This window comes from Parasteatoda tepidariorum, chromosome 5 (genome assembly GCF_043381705.1).
Source record: "Parasteatoda tepidariorum isolate YZ-2023 chromosome 5, CAS_Ptep_4.0, whole genome shotgun sequence".
NCBI lineage: Eukaryota > Metazoa > Arthropoda > Arachnida > Araneae > Theridiidae > Parasteatoda > Parasteatoda tepidariorum.
The window spans coordinates 83,360,032-83,379,968 of NC_092208.1; the positions used below are offsets into that span (position 1 = coordinate 83,360,032).

General features: G+C 32.5%; 2 protein-coding genes across 5 annotated transcripts in view; both read left to right on the forward strand.

Annotated features, from left to right (window-relative positions):
- LOC107437837 (rifampicin phosphotransferase) overlaps positions 1-19,937 on the forward strand; it is a gene marked incomplete in the record, with an annotated part of 597,639 nt that overhangs the window by 233,485 nt on the left and 344,217 nt on the right.
- The window catches only part of LOC122270504 (rifampicin phosphotransferase), a 112,129-nt gene continuing 94,515 nt past the window's right edge, over positions 2,324-19,937 (forward strand). For 2 of the 4 annotated variants that reach the window (XM_071180695.1, XM_071180696.1), the window contains exons 1-8: positions 10,686-10,831; positions 13,045-13,229; positions 15,121-15,380; positions 17,234-17,293; positions 17,475-17,588; positions 18,799-18,914; positions 18,998-19,056; positions 19,146-19,198. In XM_071180695.1, the coding sequence (XP_071036796.1) occupies positions 10,789-10,831; positions 13,045-13,229; positions 15,121-15,380; positions 17,234-17,293; positions 17,475-17,588; positions 18,799-18,914; positions 18,998-19,056; positions 19,146-19,198 (890 nt within the window). In that variant the 5' untranslated portion in view covers positions 10,686-10,788. Of the gene's footprint in view, positions 2,744-10,685; positions 10,832-13,044; positions 13,230-15,120; positions 15,381-17,233; positions 17,294-17,474; positions 17,589-18,798; positions 18,915-18,997; positions 19,057-19,145; positions 19,199-19,937 lie in introns of those variants that run through there. The other 2 variants (XM_071180694.1, XM_071180693.1) reach the window with 2 other exon arrangements.

Here is a 19,937-nt window from a genome sequence, read left to right on the forward strand (position 1 = left end):
TTTAGCCCTCTGGTGGGAAAGACTTTAAAACAAAACTTACAACAGTTACTTTTCTCAACAACTGAAATTTAGAATAGTGTGATTGAGAAAAATATGCGAACTGTTTGCAATTTCAAATTAACATTGAAATGTACAGGCTTAGAATTTTCTACAGTAAAAAGTTTTCGGAACTTCAGTATTCAAAAAAGTATACAAAAGCTAGACGTAAGAACGTATCCAATGAGCGAGCATTGGATTGCGAAGCAATCCGAAATGAACTGCGACAGCAGTTCCGGTGGTTGGCAAGCGCCAGCGAGCAGGGGGCGAAGCCTTCTAGTATAGTAAAATTCGTTAAAGAAAGATAGTTAAACTTACTTTTTAATATAGTAACCAGTAGGTTTAATGCTTTAACGTTGCATTTTATATCATACTTATAATTTTTGATATTTAGTGGTGAAAAAATTACTTATAATGAAAAATACTAAACTAAAAGTAACTCAAATTTCGCTACCACTAGAAAATAATATTTACAAAAGCCAAACGAATAGGCACGTTTAAGACCGTTTTCTTGAAAATTAACCAATCGTTAAGGGATTAACCAAGAAGCAAATGCAAAAAAAAAAAATCAAATAATTAAATAAGATATTTTAAGTGTTCTTTTCCTTGATAATATTTCCCTTTTTTGTACTCTGGACCAGAAGTTTTAAAATTAATAAGAAACTTGAAAGAAAAAGCACGAAAAAAATTCATCTTTCTTATACATAAGTTTTTCTTGAGTACAGGAAAAAGAAATCATGTTATTTCTTGCGAGTAGAATTAATAAAAAAAATAGTTTTATATAACGAGATAAATGTTTACATTTTCCAATAATAACGATAAGCCAGCTAGCTTTACTTTGTGAAAACATGTTTTCTTATAGTATCGAAATTTAAGCTAGTTTTAGTTTAGTATTCATCTATTTAAGTCATTTTTTTTACAACTACATATCTAGAATTCAAATCATCATATGAAAACCGTGGGAAGTGTTGCTACCGAGGCAACTGTTTACAAACTATTTAAAATGACTGTAAATCGAGTACAGTGCACAGCAATTAAAAAAAGACATGTTTTAGGGTTTTTGTTCTGATATTTTTATAATTATTTCGAAGAATAATTTCAAATTTTTTTAAAAATCTATCTGGTCTTGTGATATCGCTATTTTTAACAGCTTGTGTCCTAGTTTAAATTTTTGTTGGTTACATCGAATCGATGAAGCAAAATATTTAAACCCTTTGGTCGATTTGTGTTACATTTTTTATGAAAAATCAAAATCTGAAATGAAAAATGACAGCTTACATTTAAGATTTCAAAGTTGCCATTACCATCTCCAAAGGGAGGTGAAAGATCGAGTTTGATATCATTGAATAGTTTTCAATGCATATTTCTCGACATATTTCACAGTTTTACGACTTTTTTTACAACTTGTATGAAGAAAGAAAGTAGTATGGATACAAGTAATTTAAATTCAAGGCAAAATTCATTTCCAGGGCAGCAAAAAACTATCTTACAGTACCTATATATATTTGCCATTTATTATTAGAGTTCCTTTGGAGTCCACCAACCGAGAAATGTTTTCATGGTTTTCCTCACCATGTAACTTAAATGCTTGTTAGTTCCACCTGAAACTCCTCTACAAAAGCATATTTCTCCCAATACTTGATCCAGGAGATCCCTTGTAATCTGGATTGGGTTCGAAATTATAAGGCTACGGAGTTGAACATCAGTAGTCATAAACCCCCAAAATTTTGGTCGGCTGTCCAACAACGGTTATAGAATAAAATAAAATCTTTTTAAACATTTGGAAATGAGTTTTGAACTCTAGCCATCTTCAGTTTCCATCACTGATTTTAGATGAGTTAGTACCTGTCTAAATATTAGTTTTATTTTTACATTTTTCTATTAATTTATAACAAAATTGTTCTGAAAGTAGAAAAATAATAATTCCTAATTTTGTATAAATATAAATATGGCCACATTTTTTTGGGCGATGATAGCAATTTAGAAGAAAAATGAGAATATAGTGTTTAGGAAAAAGAAACACCTATTTTTTTAATCTATTTTTTTATGACCTATAATTGTTTTTATAACTTTTTTTGGTAAAAGGTCATATTTTTTAACAAAATACAGAAAACAAAATTTCAGTTATCTCATTTCACTTTTTTTTAAATACAAGAAACTTTGAAGATTGTTTATTATTATAACCCTAAATAAAACACTTACTGACAAATCTAAACCTTATCGAGTTGATTTTATCTCGATAAAGATTACTTTTTCCATCTTAACAAAAAAAGTGTCATAAGAACCAGATAAATGCAAAAGGAAAAAGAAAGCGGCGTGTTATGTAACAAAATGACTTAAGTACAATTCTAAATATAAGCAGCAACAATTGTTTGTTTTTCAACAACAAGCTAGCAGCAAAATTTTTTGGATAAAGCAATCGTATTCCAAAAAATTAAGTTAATTTGCTGTATTCTATTTTTAAAAAAATACAAAACTCTGACTACAAGTGAAAAGGTTAAAAAATTCAAAAATGGAACATAATAAATCATAGTTCATTTTACGCAACTTACACCATTTTTATCTTTAACTCGAAAGTAGTTCAAGTTCGCTCTTTGTTATTATTTGGAAGTGATGCAGTGGTATGTGTAAGACTGCATTCAGTTGGATACGAAGAGTTCGATCATGATTATTGCAATAATTGTATCTTTAATCTCGATTCCTTTCGGTAAGTAGAATTTTGTATTAATTTAGTTTTAGTGTTTAAATACATAAATGAATTATTTGTAAAGAGCCAGTGTTTTGCAGAGTTAGGCAAGGTTAGATATTTGACATTTTTGATTTTGTTGAAATTTCCAGAATATGTTCTTTATGCAAAACTATTATACATATGTTTTTTATTTTTGCGATTTTTTTCCTGAATTTTACATTAGGGGGTCAAAACTAAAGATCCTGTGGCATTTTGAGAGAAACATATCATTTCACATGTATCGTTAGTTTTTTGAAACGAGTGAGCCATTAAACTGATATTTATTTTGCTTTTTAATTCCTCAGCAATTAATATTAAGATATCTATATAACTATATGTATTAAGTTCGCCCAATTCTACTCCCACTTCACACATTCCCTCATTATATAGCTCAAAAATCTGAACAATCAATGCCTCTTCTAGGCAGCGCACTGCGATTTGAGTTATGTTCTATTTGACTTTTACGCTCTTAGAAGAAGAGGTTTCCGAGTTAAATACTAATCGAGGTGTAATTGCGAACTAACACTCAATTAACATTAACCAACATTTAGAATAGAATACGATATTGCTTTTTGGAAATACATTCATTTACAGGTTAGTGTGCTTTGGCGTATAAACCTTTAGGAGTATAAACCTTTGTCTAGTAGAAGGACAGATCGAAAAATTCAAAGAAGGACATCACGACGAATACATTCAGGGCTAATGCGGGATTCGAACTCACCGCCTCATATATTTTCTGGGCTGCCCACTACTACGCTTTTAGCAAAATATTTTATTGCGTGGTAGTCAATTAAAATCTAAAGCTTATAGGTGTGTTGTAATTTTTGCCAACATTTTAAAAGCCTCAACACAAAAATGTTTGACTTGATAGGAGATTCGCTGGAGTACCTGCCCATGATATCGGACACCAGACTCCTTCATCTGAGTTGTGCTAATTGGCAACTGAGACTGTTGGTATAGAATTGAAAATGTTTGAACAAAGTGTATTTTTATATAAGCTTTCGAATCACTTCCAAGTAGTGGTGTGAAAAAAAACTTTAAATCAAAATTTTAAAGCAAAGAATAATACATTAATGCACGAACTTAGCTACCACTAGACGAAATTTCTCTGTAAAGTGTGGAAAGTCAGTAGGCCTGTATTTTTATCCTGATAATAATGAGTCTTGAATTTAATGTAAGTAATTTGTGTATCTAAAATAAATATTTTGCAATTAATACTAACTTTGAGACTGATAGATCCATCAACTTGATTTTGATTTCAATGGATAGCGAAGAAAACACATAAGGAATGCCAACTTTCAACCCTTTTTGTAAAAATTTATTCTAGAGGTAGCTAAGTTTATGTTTAAATGTATTATTTTGTTTTTCATTTAAACTGATTTTTCTTACACGACATATAAATTATTTAAATGTTCATAAACGGCGCCACTTTGTTCCAACTCAGTCGAGATGAGGCTTTTAAAATAATGGCAAAATTACCAAAAAGTTTGAAAGCTTTGGCTTTTAAGCGTCTACCACTCTATCAAATATTTTACGAAAAGTCTAGTAGGTGGCAGGCCTGTTTAAATAGATGTCAGTAAAAATGTGATATTTTAATTTTTTATGCATGTCTTCATAGTTGTTAAAACTTCAAAATTTTTAATTTTATAGACAAGGCCTGACAATATTTGACAATTTTTTCTCAGCATATTTGATGTCACCCTCTCGAACCACTGAGATTGAGTCCTAGAATGTGAAAACCCGATCATTAGATCATAAGTTATTCAGGGTGGTCTGTTTATTTTTTGCGATCTGTACAAGCTCATAAAAAACGTATCAGGTATATATTATATACACTTGTCTGCTTCATTGAAAATATTACGTCATTGAAAATATACTTGCCAACTTCGCCAAAGACTTAGCATAAACCATTGCAAACGTATCAATAAATATATTAAAAAGGAATTTTAATCTTGACAGCATTTCGTGCTTTCAACGTCAGGGGGCAGTATTTGTAAAGGGTTTTTCAACTCCCGTTAGAAGATTCGCTGGTACTGATTTTTTTTAAACATAATTTTTCGACATTTTGCCAAATATCTAAAAAAATACTGAATATAAATTAATGAAATTTGGTATGGATATAGCTTATTCCCTGATAATAAAGTATACAAAACAAAAATGAAAGATCCATTCACTGGCAAGACCTATTGCCAATAAATCCAATGTAGTCTGAACTTAAGGATAAAAGATGACAATAAAAGTGAAGCTTGTACAGTGTGTGTTGCCTCTAGTATGGTGTATGTTCACCCCTGACAGACAGACAGCATGCACAACGAGTATGCATGCTATTAATAAGGGAGTTAAGGAGGACTTGTGGAAGACCCTCCCATTCTTCCACCAGCGCAATTTTTAACTCCAGAATGGTTCTGGGGGGAGGTTGGTGCATCGCAATAGCTCTCCCAAGAGCACCCTAATCATGTTCAATAGGATTCAGGTTAGGGAATTCGGCTGGCAAATACATTCGTTGAATATCCTCGCTTTCCAGATACTCATCAATCATGAGAGCCCTATGTGGCCTCGCATTGTCGTCCATAAAAATGAACTCAGGGCCAACAGCACCCCTGAAAAGACGCACATAGGGCTCTAGGACCTCCTGCCTCTACCTATCGGCCATTGTCAAACACATGGAGCAGTGTACGGGTATCTTGCATGATCCCTGCCCAAACCCTGAGTCCTCCACCAGCATAATGGTCCCTTTCGATAATGTTGCTGGGATGGTATCGCCCTCCATGTCAATAACCGTCCAGAATCAGGTTGTAGACTGAATCTGGACTCATCGACGAAGAGAACATTAGCCCATTGAAGCTGTGTCCAATTCTGATGTTGTCTGCACCATTCTGCACGTGCTCTTTTGTGGGAGTGAGTGAGTGGGGGACAAATAACGGTCTTCCTGGCATACAGCCCTCTTTCATGGAGTCTCCTGGAAACTGTCTGACTCGAAATTGATGTTCCTGTAGCAGCCGCGAGGCCCCTAGACAATTGAGTGGCTGTAGCCGTCCTCTGGCGCTTAGCTGAAAGGACCAAATACCGGTCTTCATTGGCCTTTGTAGCTCTCGGACGACCTTGTCCTGGTCGTCTGCATACTGTCCCACTAGTGTTAAATTGACTCCACAAATTGGAAATGACGCTTGGTGGTATATCCAATTCCGTAGCAATCTGAGCATGGGACTGGCCTGCCTCAAGTCTACCCACAATTCTCTACCTCTTACCTTCGTCTAAACGATGATGTTCACTCATTTCACCTAAAAACCAACAAGAAACAACAAGAATATTAAAAAAAATTGCACTGAAATCTGCAACTGTGTTGAAAAGTAAAGTGAAATGAGATGAGTCCTAGATAATTTTATTTTATTGGGCAATACTTCCTAGTATTTTATTTTATTGGGCAACTGGGCCGCGAAGCGGCCCCTATCCCATTCATCTGGAATTTTAGAACAGTTTTGGTTGAGCAATGAGGTAAGCAGGCAGTGGAGTTGCTTTTATGAATGTTTCAAGCTCTTTGCTTGAATAACTAAAAAGGAATCAGAAATAATTTGAGCAGCTTGCTCTAAACTGTGTTTGTTTGATTTTGGAGTTGTTCAGAATTGTATCAGCCTGAGTAAACGTTATTTTCAGAGAGGTTGATGAAATTATTTGTTTTGATAGTTATGATATGAGGCGTCGGAGGTGAAACGTGCAGCTATTGGTCTGTAGTTTTTATCTTTGATATAATTTTCAAATTTAAAGATTTCATTAAAATTTGCTGTTTTACATTCTATGGCTTTATCGAAAAAATCTGCGTTTAGCTTGTATATATGCTGTGATATAGTTGGTATTTTGAGGTCTGCATGTATATTGGTATTCCGGATGAACCATCTTGCACAGGTTATTTTTCTAAGGATCTTGTTTTGAAATGAGATGAACAGCTCGACGAGGACTTTTATACCTCCTGCTGGCTTAGCAACGCCCACAAGAATGCGTAAACTTATCTCAGGGCCAATAGCGCTACAGTTACCATATATGGCAATCAACTGTCTAGGTTTTGTGCGGTATTTAGATGTCATTACGTTAAGGGTACTAAGCTGCGCAATGGTTGAAAATACAGAATATGTCATTACGTTTGGACTACTAAGGGATATTTATGGTAACCCGTGCTGAGGCCTGTTCTTTCTAGGAGGTGTTGAGTCGAAGCACTATTTTTTTACCTGAAATTAAGATGTTTAAACTTCTTTAAGATCCGGCAAACGAAATTTATTTGAGCAATATATTAGAATAGAAAGATAAAAAAAAAGAAATAGTCACGTTTTGTTATGAAGCCAGTGAAGGAAGCAAGATTTCCTGTAGAGTTCTTTTTCCATGAGATATAGTTAATAATCAAAAAGATTAATTTTGGACACTGACAACGTCAACAGATGTACATCAATACTAGCCCCCTAATGTTTTAACAATGTTTAACCTTTTCGCGCCCACTGTCACAAATACGTGCCAGCATAAAACCGTATCAAGCAGGGTAAAAAGATAAAACTGGTAATCAAAGTAATTCGTTAGCAGTTTATTTGTGGGCGGAATAATTGTTTGATTTATTTAATTCTCCATTACTTTGTTCAAAATAAAACTATTTAGTTATACTTTGATCTAACATTGATTACATATATGATTAAAGTAACAATAATTAAATTAAAAGCCAAGTAAATCTGTCAAATTAGCAACGACTACATTTAAGTTACCGTTTTTTATTTAACTACATCCTGATTCTGATTTTGTACGAATGCATACCTGCCAACTTTCAATCCCTTTCATTATCATTTTTCACAGTGGTATTAAAATGGAATTAAAACTTCAATTTTAAGCAAACAAATACATTGTATTTGTGAAAACTTAAGTTAACAACCATGATAGTAACGCATATTAATATATGTGCTTAATTTTTGTAAGAATAGTGGTGATCAAAATCATCTAAAGATTAAGTTTATAAAAGGAAAAATAGTATATACTTACTACCACTTTAAATATGAAAATAAAATCTTCCGGAAAATCCAGAAGAGTTGGCAGATATGCGAATGCTTTTCTGAATCACCCGTTCCCAAAGGGGTTAAGAGAGATTAAACTTGGCAATTTTTTCGGACAGATTTCTTTCATTTTACAATTAAAGGTGAATGTAAATTTCATTTCCCTTTAAACATGCATTGCTATGGTGATTGTTATGACTAAAATTTCATCGATTAATTATATGAAAATTAAAAAATAGTTTCTACCACTTTTAAGAAATTACGAAACTGTTTGTAATTTCTAAGAACTTACGAAGAATTCCACTTACAATACTAACTAACAATGATTAAAGTAAAAGCGAAGTAAGTCTGTCAAATTAGAAACGACTACATTTCAGTTACGGTTCCTTATGTAATTACATCCTGATTCTGATTTTGTACGAATGCTTTTCTGAATCACCCGTCTCTAAGGGGTTAAAGAGTAAGCAAAATAACGATTAAAAATATCCCAATTTGTTAAATTTAAGAGTTTCACAGCCTGTTTCGATTCACAGAACTTATATATTTGAAACTTAATACATATGACGGGATGAAACAGGCAATGCTTCCACACGGTTTCTTATATGTAGTCCGATCGTACTACTATGAAAGTAAACCAGTGCTGGATGTTGAATATGTAGGGTACCTCGGTATTTGGTGCGTAGCTCCACCAACCGATTCATTTTATGCTGGTTTGTTCTATGCTCAAAAGTCATGAAGGAATAAGCTTATACTGGTACAAAATTAACGGGGGAGATCCCCAGAGTCAATAGTATATAAGAGTTAAAAAACAGTGGTCATTTGTAATATTTAATATCATTTGTAATATTTTGATATGATACAATCTGACTTGAGGAATGCTGTTACTGGGCTATATTTAATGTTGTCGTCTATTAAGCTGATGTCTAGCAGATGATTGAAATTCAAGGCCGTACAGTTTCTAGCGTCGCTATAGAATTTACTGTTGAGTTTGTCAATGAAGCAGTTACTTTCTTCTTCTATGTCTAGATCCTTCCTTAGCAGTCTGTTGCTGATAGCTCTTGGGGCACCAGTCATGTATCTTAAGAATTTGCCTTCTGTGTATGGCAATTTTTTCTCTAAATTATCATTGATTGGTTAGCGCGGGGCTAGCGTAGGTAAGAATTGGTCAAATGGCTTGTAGGTATATTGTTCTTTTATTTACCAGATTTAGCTTTGAATTTTTATTTAGGTAAAGCAGTTTACAAAAGAGCCATTTAACAGAAAACCTAGTAAAATTAAGAAAGCGGTAACAAATATATCTCTAAAAATTTGATTATTTTATGAATATGATTGATTTGTCTTACTTACTTCTCAACCCCCTCAAATTTAATGCTGAAAGATATATGAAAAATATCTCTCGACTTCTTTTACAATACTACATCTAAGAGCTCACTGGGCAGGATGTGATCTGATCCTGCTCGGGAGCTCTTCTCTTCACATTTTCTACATACGCTTCCTCATAGAAAAAGCCTGGCAATAAGTTCTAATTCACGTCATCCAGAGCTTCCGATATATCTCTTGTTTCCTATCAATTAATAACCGTACCTCAGTCTCCCGATAGCTCTACAACGTATGAAGAAGTGGAGTGTTCGCTCCGCGGGTTGGGACTTCGAATCTCCTCTCAGTTTAAGTCTCCTTTTACAAAAGAATTTGGGTTCATGCGCAGAACTGATTCACTTTTAACAGTTTGCGCTGACTATAAGAAACGGTGGGGAGGCTTTCTGATGTAGGAGATGATGCCACAGGCGACTAAAAATGTAAAAAGTGGTAGAAACTCAATTCATGTTTGTTTATTTATTACCTCTTTAGTTATTCAATCGTACGTGCAACTAGGACTTACATTTTAAATTATACTTACATCAAGAGAGAATGTAAATTGAATTCACTATCAATAACAAACTGAAATTATATATGATATTAAAAGTAACTAATTTAAATCTTTTTACATAAATTATTGGTTTTTATTAATCACCACTTTTTACACTTTTAGTCACCTGAGCATCTCTGTATATGCATAACTGCCAACTTGTCCTGTCATTGAAAAAGAGTTTACGAAGTGGTTGCAAAACAATACTTTAGTTTGAAACAATTTTCTAAATACGAAACTATTAACCCTTTCGTGACGGGCGAGTTATAAATGTATTGGTAAGGATCAGTATGGTGAAAAATAAAAAATGGTAGCTAAAATTTGAGCTTAGCTAATTTGACAGGTTTATTTTTACTTTGACTTTAAATCTAACACATCCAAACCATGCGTGTTAAAAATGTAACATTAAAATTTTTATGCGAACTAAGTAGTGGTGAATTAAATAAATCAAACTATCATTTCCCCTCCCACAAGTAGACTGCTATAAAAATAGTTTAGCTACCAGTTTTATCTTTTTTTACCCTGATTATCGCCACCCTGAGAATGCATACATGACTCTATAAGCATAATTAGCCAACAAATGGATCTTATCTACATTTTTTTAAAAAAAAAATTATTGATTCGTCTTGGAAGTTTAAAAAAATTACTTTGAAACTTTAAATTTCAAGATTTAATATGCCAAAAAGTCAATGATGTTAACTATATAATTATTTCTCAAAAACCGTACGAGTTGGCAGATATGTATATGGTAGCGGCCAAATTCATTGTAAATCAAATTTCTTAAATAAGAAATAAAATTGTAAAACGTAAAATTTACTACCATTTTTGAATTATAAAGAAGTATTTTCTTTAACTGAGAAAAGTCTTTGATTTTTGTTACTCCAAGCTACGATGTTATTATTTAATCTCAATGTGAATTTACCGGTGACATTGACTCAAAGAGTTGATTTCCTTATTATGTTCAATTAAATGATACTTACACCACTTTTTCTATCTTTCTATGAAAAGCAATAACAATGTTTTAATTCCTTTATTTATATAAAGAGTACCAATGGTAAGATAAATTGGAAAGGAAAAGTGGTATTTACATCATGTTGATTGCTACAATTTTGTATTTCTTTTCTTTTATATTTGGTATGTAGAAATACTATTTTAATTATTATTTTTAAACAAACAGTATATGAATGCATTTAATATAAAAAATCACTCTAGGATTAAAGTTTTTGTAGGTACTTTAATCATTAAGCTGTTTCACGTTCTTTGTGGTAGCTCAAAACTTCATCTTTATTAATTCATGGACTTTAATTCTGATAAAGTGTAATTCTTAGTATATTTACACTTTATTTTTATTTTTTATTTTCTGTTACGAGAGATTTTTGAAGGATATTTTCGTGTCACTGATTTCAAATCCTCAATCGGTTTCTCCGTACATACTACAGTTTTCATGATTCAATTAATCAAAATTCACTCTGTTGATTACAAAGTGTAACTACTTCTCTGCTACGTAGGGCGTGGTAGGAAGTTGGGGATAATACATTTTATTTTATGATGCGATACGTTAAGGGCATATTGCTTAATGTAATAATTTCAATGAAACAGACAAGTGCATATGTATGTCTATGAACCTGATACGTTTTTTATGAGCTTGTATAGTGCGAAAAAAAAAATAAACGGTCCACCCGGAATAATTTATACTCTAATGATCAGATCTTCACATTCTAGGTCTCAATAATCTTTAGCTATGCAACAGTTAAAAACCTCAGCCATTAATTAAAAAAAATTTACGCGTTTTTCATTTATTAGTTTTTTTTTCAGAATATATATTTGTTTCTGCTATAGTCAGAATTTCTGACACATGTTTTAAAATAACAAAACGGTTTCATGAATGTTTTCAACTGATGAAAAACTGTTTTCAACTGACAAAAATGTCTTTTTCATTAAATTATCGAAAATAGTAAATGAAAGAAAAAAAGGAGATATAATATACAATATAAGTATTAAACGATTATTATCGATTTATACTATCAGATGCCTCTAAAATAACAAATGAAGCGATCTTCTTTAAAAAAAACAAAAATCTTTCTTCTCATATTTTAAAATTAATAATAAAGTTTGCCAAAAAATGACACTGCTATAAAAACTTATTTCAGAACAACTACCACTTGCAGCAACGATATGGCGCAATCGGGGGACAAAGGTAACGCATGCAGAAGTAAATATTTCATTTAGACAGGTGTGATAGGCTCGAAAAACCTAATTTTATTCTTATTTTTGTCATCATCTATTGGTGAATAAATTTCGTTTCCTAAACAGATAATAGTAAAGCATACATCTTTCTTGTTTCGTAATTCTTTCATTGATTTTTCCAAAAGTCTGTCCTATCTATCAAATAATGTACACAAGAGAAGAAGTCTAGCTGCCATAGACATAATGTTAGCCAGCTCCTAAGGTTAGGCGCTATCTTTGTCTATAAACAATATTTAGGAGCACAACAGCAGAGGTTTTTGAAATGGGTTTGCACCCTCCTCTCCTCCCCATCACTAATTAAGGAAGGGGAAGGGTAGGGGTGAAGAAGAAAGGTTTTCTCGTTTTATTTATTGTTGGTTTGTGCTGCATTTTCACTCTGTTACTGAGCAGCTCTGTTCTTTTAATAAACAGTACTGTACTATTAATTGGAATATTTCTTTGAAAATGCATTTATATCATCCATGTTAATTATATTTGCTAACACACTTTGACATAGAATGAAAGAATAAAATGACGATTGGTGGAAGGAAGCGTACCCAACCATGCATGTAGAGTTGTCCAACAATCGGTTTACGGGTGATGTACCTTCTGACTGTCACTTTACTTCTTATTAGAATGTGCTGTATCTTGGTATAGTTTGTCTAGAGTAAGAACTCCCCAAGCCATTCATGTGGATCTGTGGTGGTGACTATGGTAACGAGGTATAACTATTTCAAGTAGGGGTGTGGGGTCACTGTTTGGCACGGGTCGGTGAGAGAAAGGGAATCTTTTCTTTTAATATGTTAGTTTTAGAGGGAAGAAAAGCTACCCTCCCTGAAATGCGCTACTCTTGCTACCATAGCATCAGACGGCCTCAGACTTTGTGGCAGAGTAGTTCTTACCGTAGACAAACTATACATATGATGTTATACTAAATATCAGTATATTTGTCACCCTGTAAATTGTTTTTCTGGTATAGCGTACCACAACGAGCATAGTTACGCATTGAAAGAATTGGACTTCCACTCCTTTCTATATTCTTTGTATCTGGGACTCTCAGTTAGTTGATAAGAAGTGCTATATCATCCGAACTATAGAGTTTATTTATTCTTTATTTATAGAAATTCTTTATTGGATTAAATGGATTATCGCATATTTTGCACTCCGAACCTATTATAAAACGCATAGAAGAAGATTTGATTTGTATCAACCTAATGCAATCGGAGATCCCGAGAAAGTGGGATTTTTGGTTCCTCAAGTAGAGGCTGAGCTTGAATCACCTCAATCGGAAACCCATTTACAAGAGGTAAGAGCTATTATAAACTATCTTGTTAATTTTTTAACACTTCAAGCGTTTTAATCGTGAAAATTAATCAAAAGAAAGCGCTGAAACTTTTAAAGCACGGAATGCAGTGCTTCTATATATCATAATAACAAAATTTTGTGGTTGCTTACTATTAATTAAGAAAAATTTTAAAATTTAAAGTGGATTAAGCAAAAGTAATAGTTTTTAATTTTTGACAATCAGATTATAAAGAGTCAGGCTATTTCCATAACAAGGCCGGTATAGCCTGGTTGATGGGACGTTGGACTCGTGTTCGCGCGAACGGAGTTCGAACCCAGTCGCCTGACGAATTCTAATGTATTAAATGGTAACTGGTGCACGTTAAATTTGTCGAGCTCACCAAGTCCAAGCAAGTTCCCATAATAAACCAATACCTCAGGGGGTACTGAATTGGAGATTGATCATTCTCTGGCTCAGGTCAAAATTACGATTTGTGGATGAATGAATGGAATATGATTGGGTCCTTCCTGACAAACGTGTGGGTGTCTGAAGTTGTATTCTTGCACATATATGGTACCCCTGAAAAACAAGAGGACCACCCTTTGCCTTAAAAATTCACCTGATTTCAAGCACACTTGCTGATATTGGCAAGTGGCATTAGTAACAACAACAATTTCCCTAACACATTAGTGTCCTATCTTCTGAGAAAATATGCGTTTCTTTAGGGAAAAAATGAATACAGATTTGCATTTAAATCGTGTGAATACCTTCTTCTGTTTACTACTACTGTGGCTCCTTAATTATTCATGACTACGGAACTTTGCATTCAAAGAAGCAGTTTTGGATTAATAACATAAAAGCGCCATAAGCAAATATCACGATGTTTTACGAAAAATTTCAAAAATTTAGTAATTGTGTAACCAATTTTTATTTTATATAAGGGAGCATGTTAAATAAAAAATTTCGAACTTTAATAATTTAAATTGACTTTGTTACGATTAATAGAACTTGTGTCTGAACTGTTATTGCTAGCTCCTGCAATAAGTTTTCTTTACACTTAATTAAAAGTAGTTTTAATGTTCTAGAGTTTAATCGTGCCTTGATCGAACGTTTCTCGTGGGACCAGTCATTGCGGAAACATGATACGGGAAAACGATAAATACTTGCTAAAATAAAATATCACATTATGGCTTACAAAATAAATGAAACGTAATTAAAAAGCAATAGACTTAATGATTAAAAAATTGTTTTGATAAAAAAAATCTGTATTTAATGTTAATAAACACATTTGTTTATACAAAATATTTGGAAATTTTAATTTGAACCTACTCTTTTATTATCATCGGAAACAATAAAATTTCGATATTTGTAATATATTAGTGCTCAATTTCTATTATTTTGAACTTTGACCGCGTCTGGCATAGAGCACTCATCACCGCACTAAAAGCACAAAACCTTCCTTTTGATATCATCAAGATTATTGATTCATATATCATTAATAGATCTTTCCAAATAAATCTTAATGGCTATCTATCAGACAAAAGACAAATTCATGCGAGTGTCCCGCAAGGAAGCATATTGTAACTCTATCTGTCTACATCTCATTCTATCAATATCATACAATACCTCAATTCTATATCTCATATTCACCACTGATTTCACTACCTGTGATGATTAGAGGAACTATCTCATAGATGCAGATCACACTGCAATTGCTGTAAGATCCATTAATCCCAATCTTACGAGAAAGAATCTAAACAATATAATGCCAGCTATTGAAGCATGCTGCGCAAATAACAAAATTCCAACTAATGCCGTTTAGTCTAAATTAAATCTGCTTTCTCTAAACAAGTGCAAATTTATTCCTGTTAAATAATGTTTATCGGTAAAATTGGTTTGATGTTTCTTTTAGTCAGCAGATGAACTACTGTTCTACGGAATAAATTCAAAAGCGGAATGTGTTCTGGTCCGCATCACAAGAGGATGCAACCAAGAAGCCGAAGCTTGGATCTATTTGAAATTGGCTGATGGCACGACTTATCATTTGGCTGAGCATGTCAATTATCAACAACCATTTGAGGGAAAATGTCTGGTCTTTTCTTGCGGGAACTTACAAATGCATTATTTGTCACCCATGAGAAGATGGAGAATACAATACTGTGGTTCTCTAATGTAAGTATTTCTTTTATATCTATCGCCAGTGGTCACTTATGGTCTTTTCATTCCAGATCAGCATGCTCGTTACATTTTTATCATTTCTTATCATTATATTCGTATCACTTTTACTTCATTTTATAACCTTCGTTGAACAGCCGACCCAATTTTTGGGGTTTACGACTACTAATGTTCAACTCCGTAGCCTTGTAATTTTGAACCGTATCCAGAAGATAAGAAACTCCTGGATTAACTATTGGAAAAAATTTGCCTTGATGAAGGATTTTTTGATGGAATTAACCCACATTTGCGTTACACGGAGAGGAAAACCATGATAACCCTCGGACGTTTAGGAGATGGTTAGACCGACGGCAAGAGGTCTTAAATCCATGATTCGCCTACCACGGAGGATACTTTGCGTCATCACTGTGGTCAGTGCGAGCTGGGTGAGGAATTCGTTTCGACCACCTCATTGGAAGGCGACTGAGTAACCACGGCTCTTTTCTTATAAGTTGACTGAACTCGACAGCAGTTACCAACAACCATTTGATTGAAAATGCCTGGTATTTTCCTGCGGAAATAATTTATTCCTCCCCCATGAGAAGATGGAGAGTACCATACTGTGGTTCTCAATATATTTATTCTTTTTCTATCCAGCATCTGGGGTCACTTACGGCCCTTTCTGTCCAGATTCCCGGATTCTTTACATCCGATATATCAAATGATTTAAGATGAAAAATATTTCTATTTAATTTAATTTATTTTATAATTAATAACAACGTCAGTTCATGTATGACCTGGAAATTGTTTTATAGCGGTTGCTAAATTTTTAAAAATATACATACTTTAAAGAACAGTATACTCTTGATATCTCAAAGTTGAAGATACACTAAAAAAATTCGAGATAGCGAGTTTTCGAGACAACAAGTTCAGAACTAAACATGTTTCTAAAAAGTAGAAAAATATATTCGAAAAGATATTACACTCTAAAAAAGTAGAGACAAGAAACATAGGAATAACTACTAATAAATATGTATGTAATGATAGTTGACTATAAGGCTAAATACAACAATGATAATTTTGTTTTTAAACGTGAGACGAAGAAAATTTGCACTAAATAGAAACGATTTGGTGTGTACAATAATTTTACAATAAGACTTTTCCGAAAAAATTAAATTTCTATTGCGAAAAAAGAATTGTCATTGCAAAGTTTTGAGAAGAAACTCTTCGACATAGGAATTTAAATTAACCTTAGGTGGATATATTAAGCCAAGGAGAAAAATATTGTTTTGACATAACATGATTTTCAAGATATCTAGAATTTACTCTATTTATATCTAAAAAAAAAATGCTAAAAATGTTTCATTTCGTTTATCGTGGTGGGGAAACTTCAAAACTGATTTTATAAAATTGGATTGTTAATTTTATGAAATTTTAAAGAGTCTTGGAAAAAGTCTGTCACTATTCACCCTTACAGTTTTGGGTCACCCTGTAATTGGTGAGATACTCTAATGGTGACCATGTGCATGGAGAAGTTAATTTAAAAACAAAGTAAAAGGTTGTAGTTACTGCTGCTGTTTTCAGTGTTTTGAAAGCAGATTTTTTTTTTTAAAAAATTGTTAACACATTGCAATCGGGTCACGTGATAATACGTTTTTGAAATTTTTGGAATCCATACAAAAGTTTAAAAAGTGGTAGCAAACCTATTTCTTTTCCGCTCTATTTCTCAAAACAAAAAAGGATCCATTCGTTTTAAGTTGATAGTAACCTTTTTCAGAATCATTTTGAAATAAATATTTTCGAAATTCATTAATTTCTTTTCCTTTTCTCAATATAGCAAACTTATTATTAATATTTATTTATTTTTGCAGGCGGAAATCAGAGAATAAAGAAGCACACGATGGAAAAACTTTTGTGAAATTCGTCTTCTTGTAAGCTAACTACTAATTTTTTTGGTTTCATTTTTAAAATAGTTTTTAAAAAATAAACAATTTTCAATTATAACATGCATTGAAATCGATTACTCTTAAATTATTTTGTATCACTGGTAACCATATTTTAAAATTTTTTTAATGCCTTTGTTAATATTATTTAATATTTTAAAATTCACAGATGGAATGCTTCGTCTGATGTGTATGATCCAACACTCGATACTAACCCAACAGGATTTACCAGCGCTATTGCTAAATCTGAATGGGACTCTCTTTTTCAACCCCCGGTTCAAAAGTAAGTAAAGACTAAGATTATTTTTCAATAAAAAAGTACAACAGCCTGCCTTATAGAGTGAAACGGTTTATTACGTAAACAGGAGAAGCCAATTTTTTTAACGGTATTATGACGTGCAAGCAACCCAAAACATCCTGTTTAAATTGGAGATTTTTTTTTAACATTTCAGATTGAAGTAAATTTTACGATTTAGCATTTTATTTAAGACCTAACAAAACTGATTTACAATTATTTTGGCCACACCACTACGTATAATCAGTTTAAACAGAGAGTCTAGTTGTGTCAGGGCTGTTACATATCCAAAAAAGACGAAATACTTGTAATAGCAACATTTTAAATTAAATTTTCAAACATAAGATGTATTTTCATAGCATCTGTATGTTTCCAGTAACTGCTTTGCAAAAGTCAAAAATAGTGTACAGTATGCCAAAAAATAAATAAATAAGAAAAAATAAAATAAATAAACAAAGAAGTAAACGAATCACCTTGAATAATTTTTGATCTAATGATCGGATCTTTACGGTCTAGGACTCTTTCTTATGGCTCAAGGAGTTAATCACAAATGTGCTAATTAATAAGCGCGAACGATGGTTTAGGTTACAAAATGAGATACAAAAACGCACTTTCATTGAATAAACATGCCTTTTCTTCGACGGACTTGGATTTCTAACCCCAAAAATATAGAGGGTAGCCGCAATCAGGAGAAATGTTGTCCCAATAGTTTGGTCAGGAGAGGGCTTCAAAGTTTGAATCCCTTAATGTTAATTTTACTTTTTGCGTATTTCGCCATATCTTGAGAATTTTTTAAGAGAATTTAAACATTTTTGCACAAAATTATAAAATTTGTTTATTCAGAGATAATTCCTTGCAAAAAATAACTTTTAGTAAATATTCATTATTTTTTTAATATTTCACTTAATAATATTCGAAACATTTTTGAACCGTAAGGTATACAGTTTTTTTAATAATTTTAAGGAATATAATTTTACATGGCAAAATAAAAAAAAAATTAAGCATAATCGGTTGAAAAGTGCCTGAGAAATTGAATTTTAAAAAAGTCAGATATTTAAAACTCGATTTCTCAGGAACTATTCAACCGACCCAAAAAGTTGGGTCGGCCATGTAAAGACAGTTACGAAATAAAATAAAATATCGTTTTATAGTTATTATAATAAAATATCGTTGTTATAATAAAATATCGTTTTGCCAGAGTCGCCGAGAGCATGAATTTCTATTGCCAGGTGGGGAATATAAGAGGAACAGTTTCTATAAATGAAGATCCAGATTATGAGATGCATTTATTCGGAGAAAGGATGAGAAGTTTAGGTAAAATTTTAAGATTTCTAATACTTCAAATATTTATTCTATACATTTAATTTTTATTTAACCAAATATCATTATTATTTAAGGTAATAGCTCTCATATATCCGGATGTAACTTCGAGAATTTACTAGGATATGTGCCAGAGGTAACGAAAGTTTTTTAATATTATTTTAATTTTGGTGAAAAAAGAAAGATAAGTCATGCTTTTTTATGTTAATATTTTTTTCTTCCTAGAATGGCTATGGGTTCCATTTGTTAAAAGCATCAGTTCCAAAAATATTCAAAGAGTAAGTTCTGAACAGAGTTTTTGGGTATTATGAACAGTAACAAGTACGTTTTAAAAAAAACAACAACTGCTAAATGGTATGAATAAAGTTATAATACGTGAAAAAATTTAACTTATAGTTCAGTTTCCTCAATGCAAAGATAAAATAAAAACAGTGTTAAATTACCAGTGGGAATTCATTCAAGTATTAAATATCCAGAAGCGAAAATCACCCGTGAGAGAACAAAAGTTATGAACTATTTTGTATTGTTTGACTCAATTTCTTTCGAAATTAAATTTTTGTGTTCTCCAAACCTACCCCAAGCATCCTCAGCTGCAAAATAACTTGATCTCTCATTGGGCCAATATTCATGTATCTTGACTCAATAAGATTTCGAAGGGCCGTTATTTTTCCCTGCATAGAATTTTCTTATTCTCCCGATATTTTACAGCCACTTTACAACCAATATCGGTCCTATATTGAATTGTTAGATTCACCTGATATTTTATATACATTATTTAGCCAATATAGGCCCTATATTGGCCAATGTAGGCCATATATAGACCATTCCAGGACCTAATATAAAAAAATTCACACATCCCAATATTGGTCCCTTGATGCAATTTCTTCTAGGATCGATATGAAGCCAATTTTGAGCCCAACTGCGGCCAAGGTAAAATTGTTGCTAGGGGTGGCCTGGAAATTATTCTAAATCAAAATTTTTCACAAATATACATTACTTCATATGTCACGTGATAAT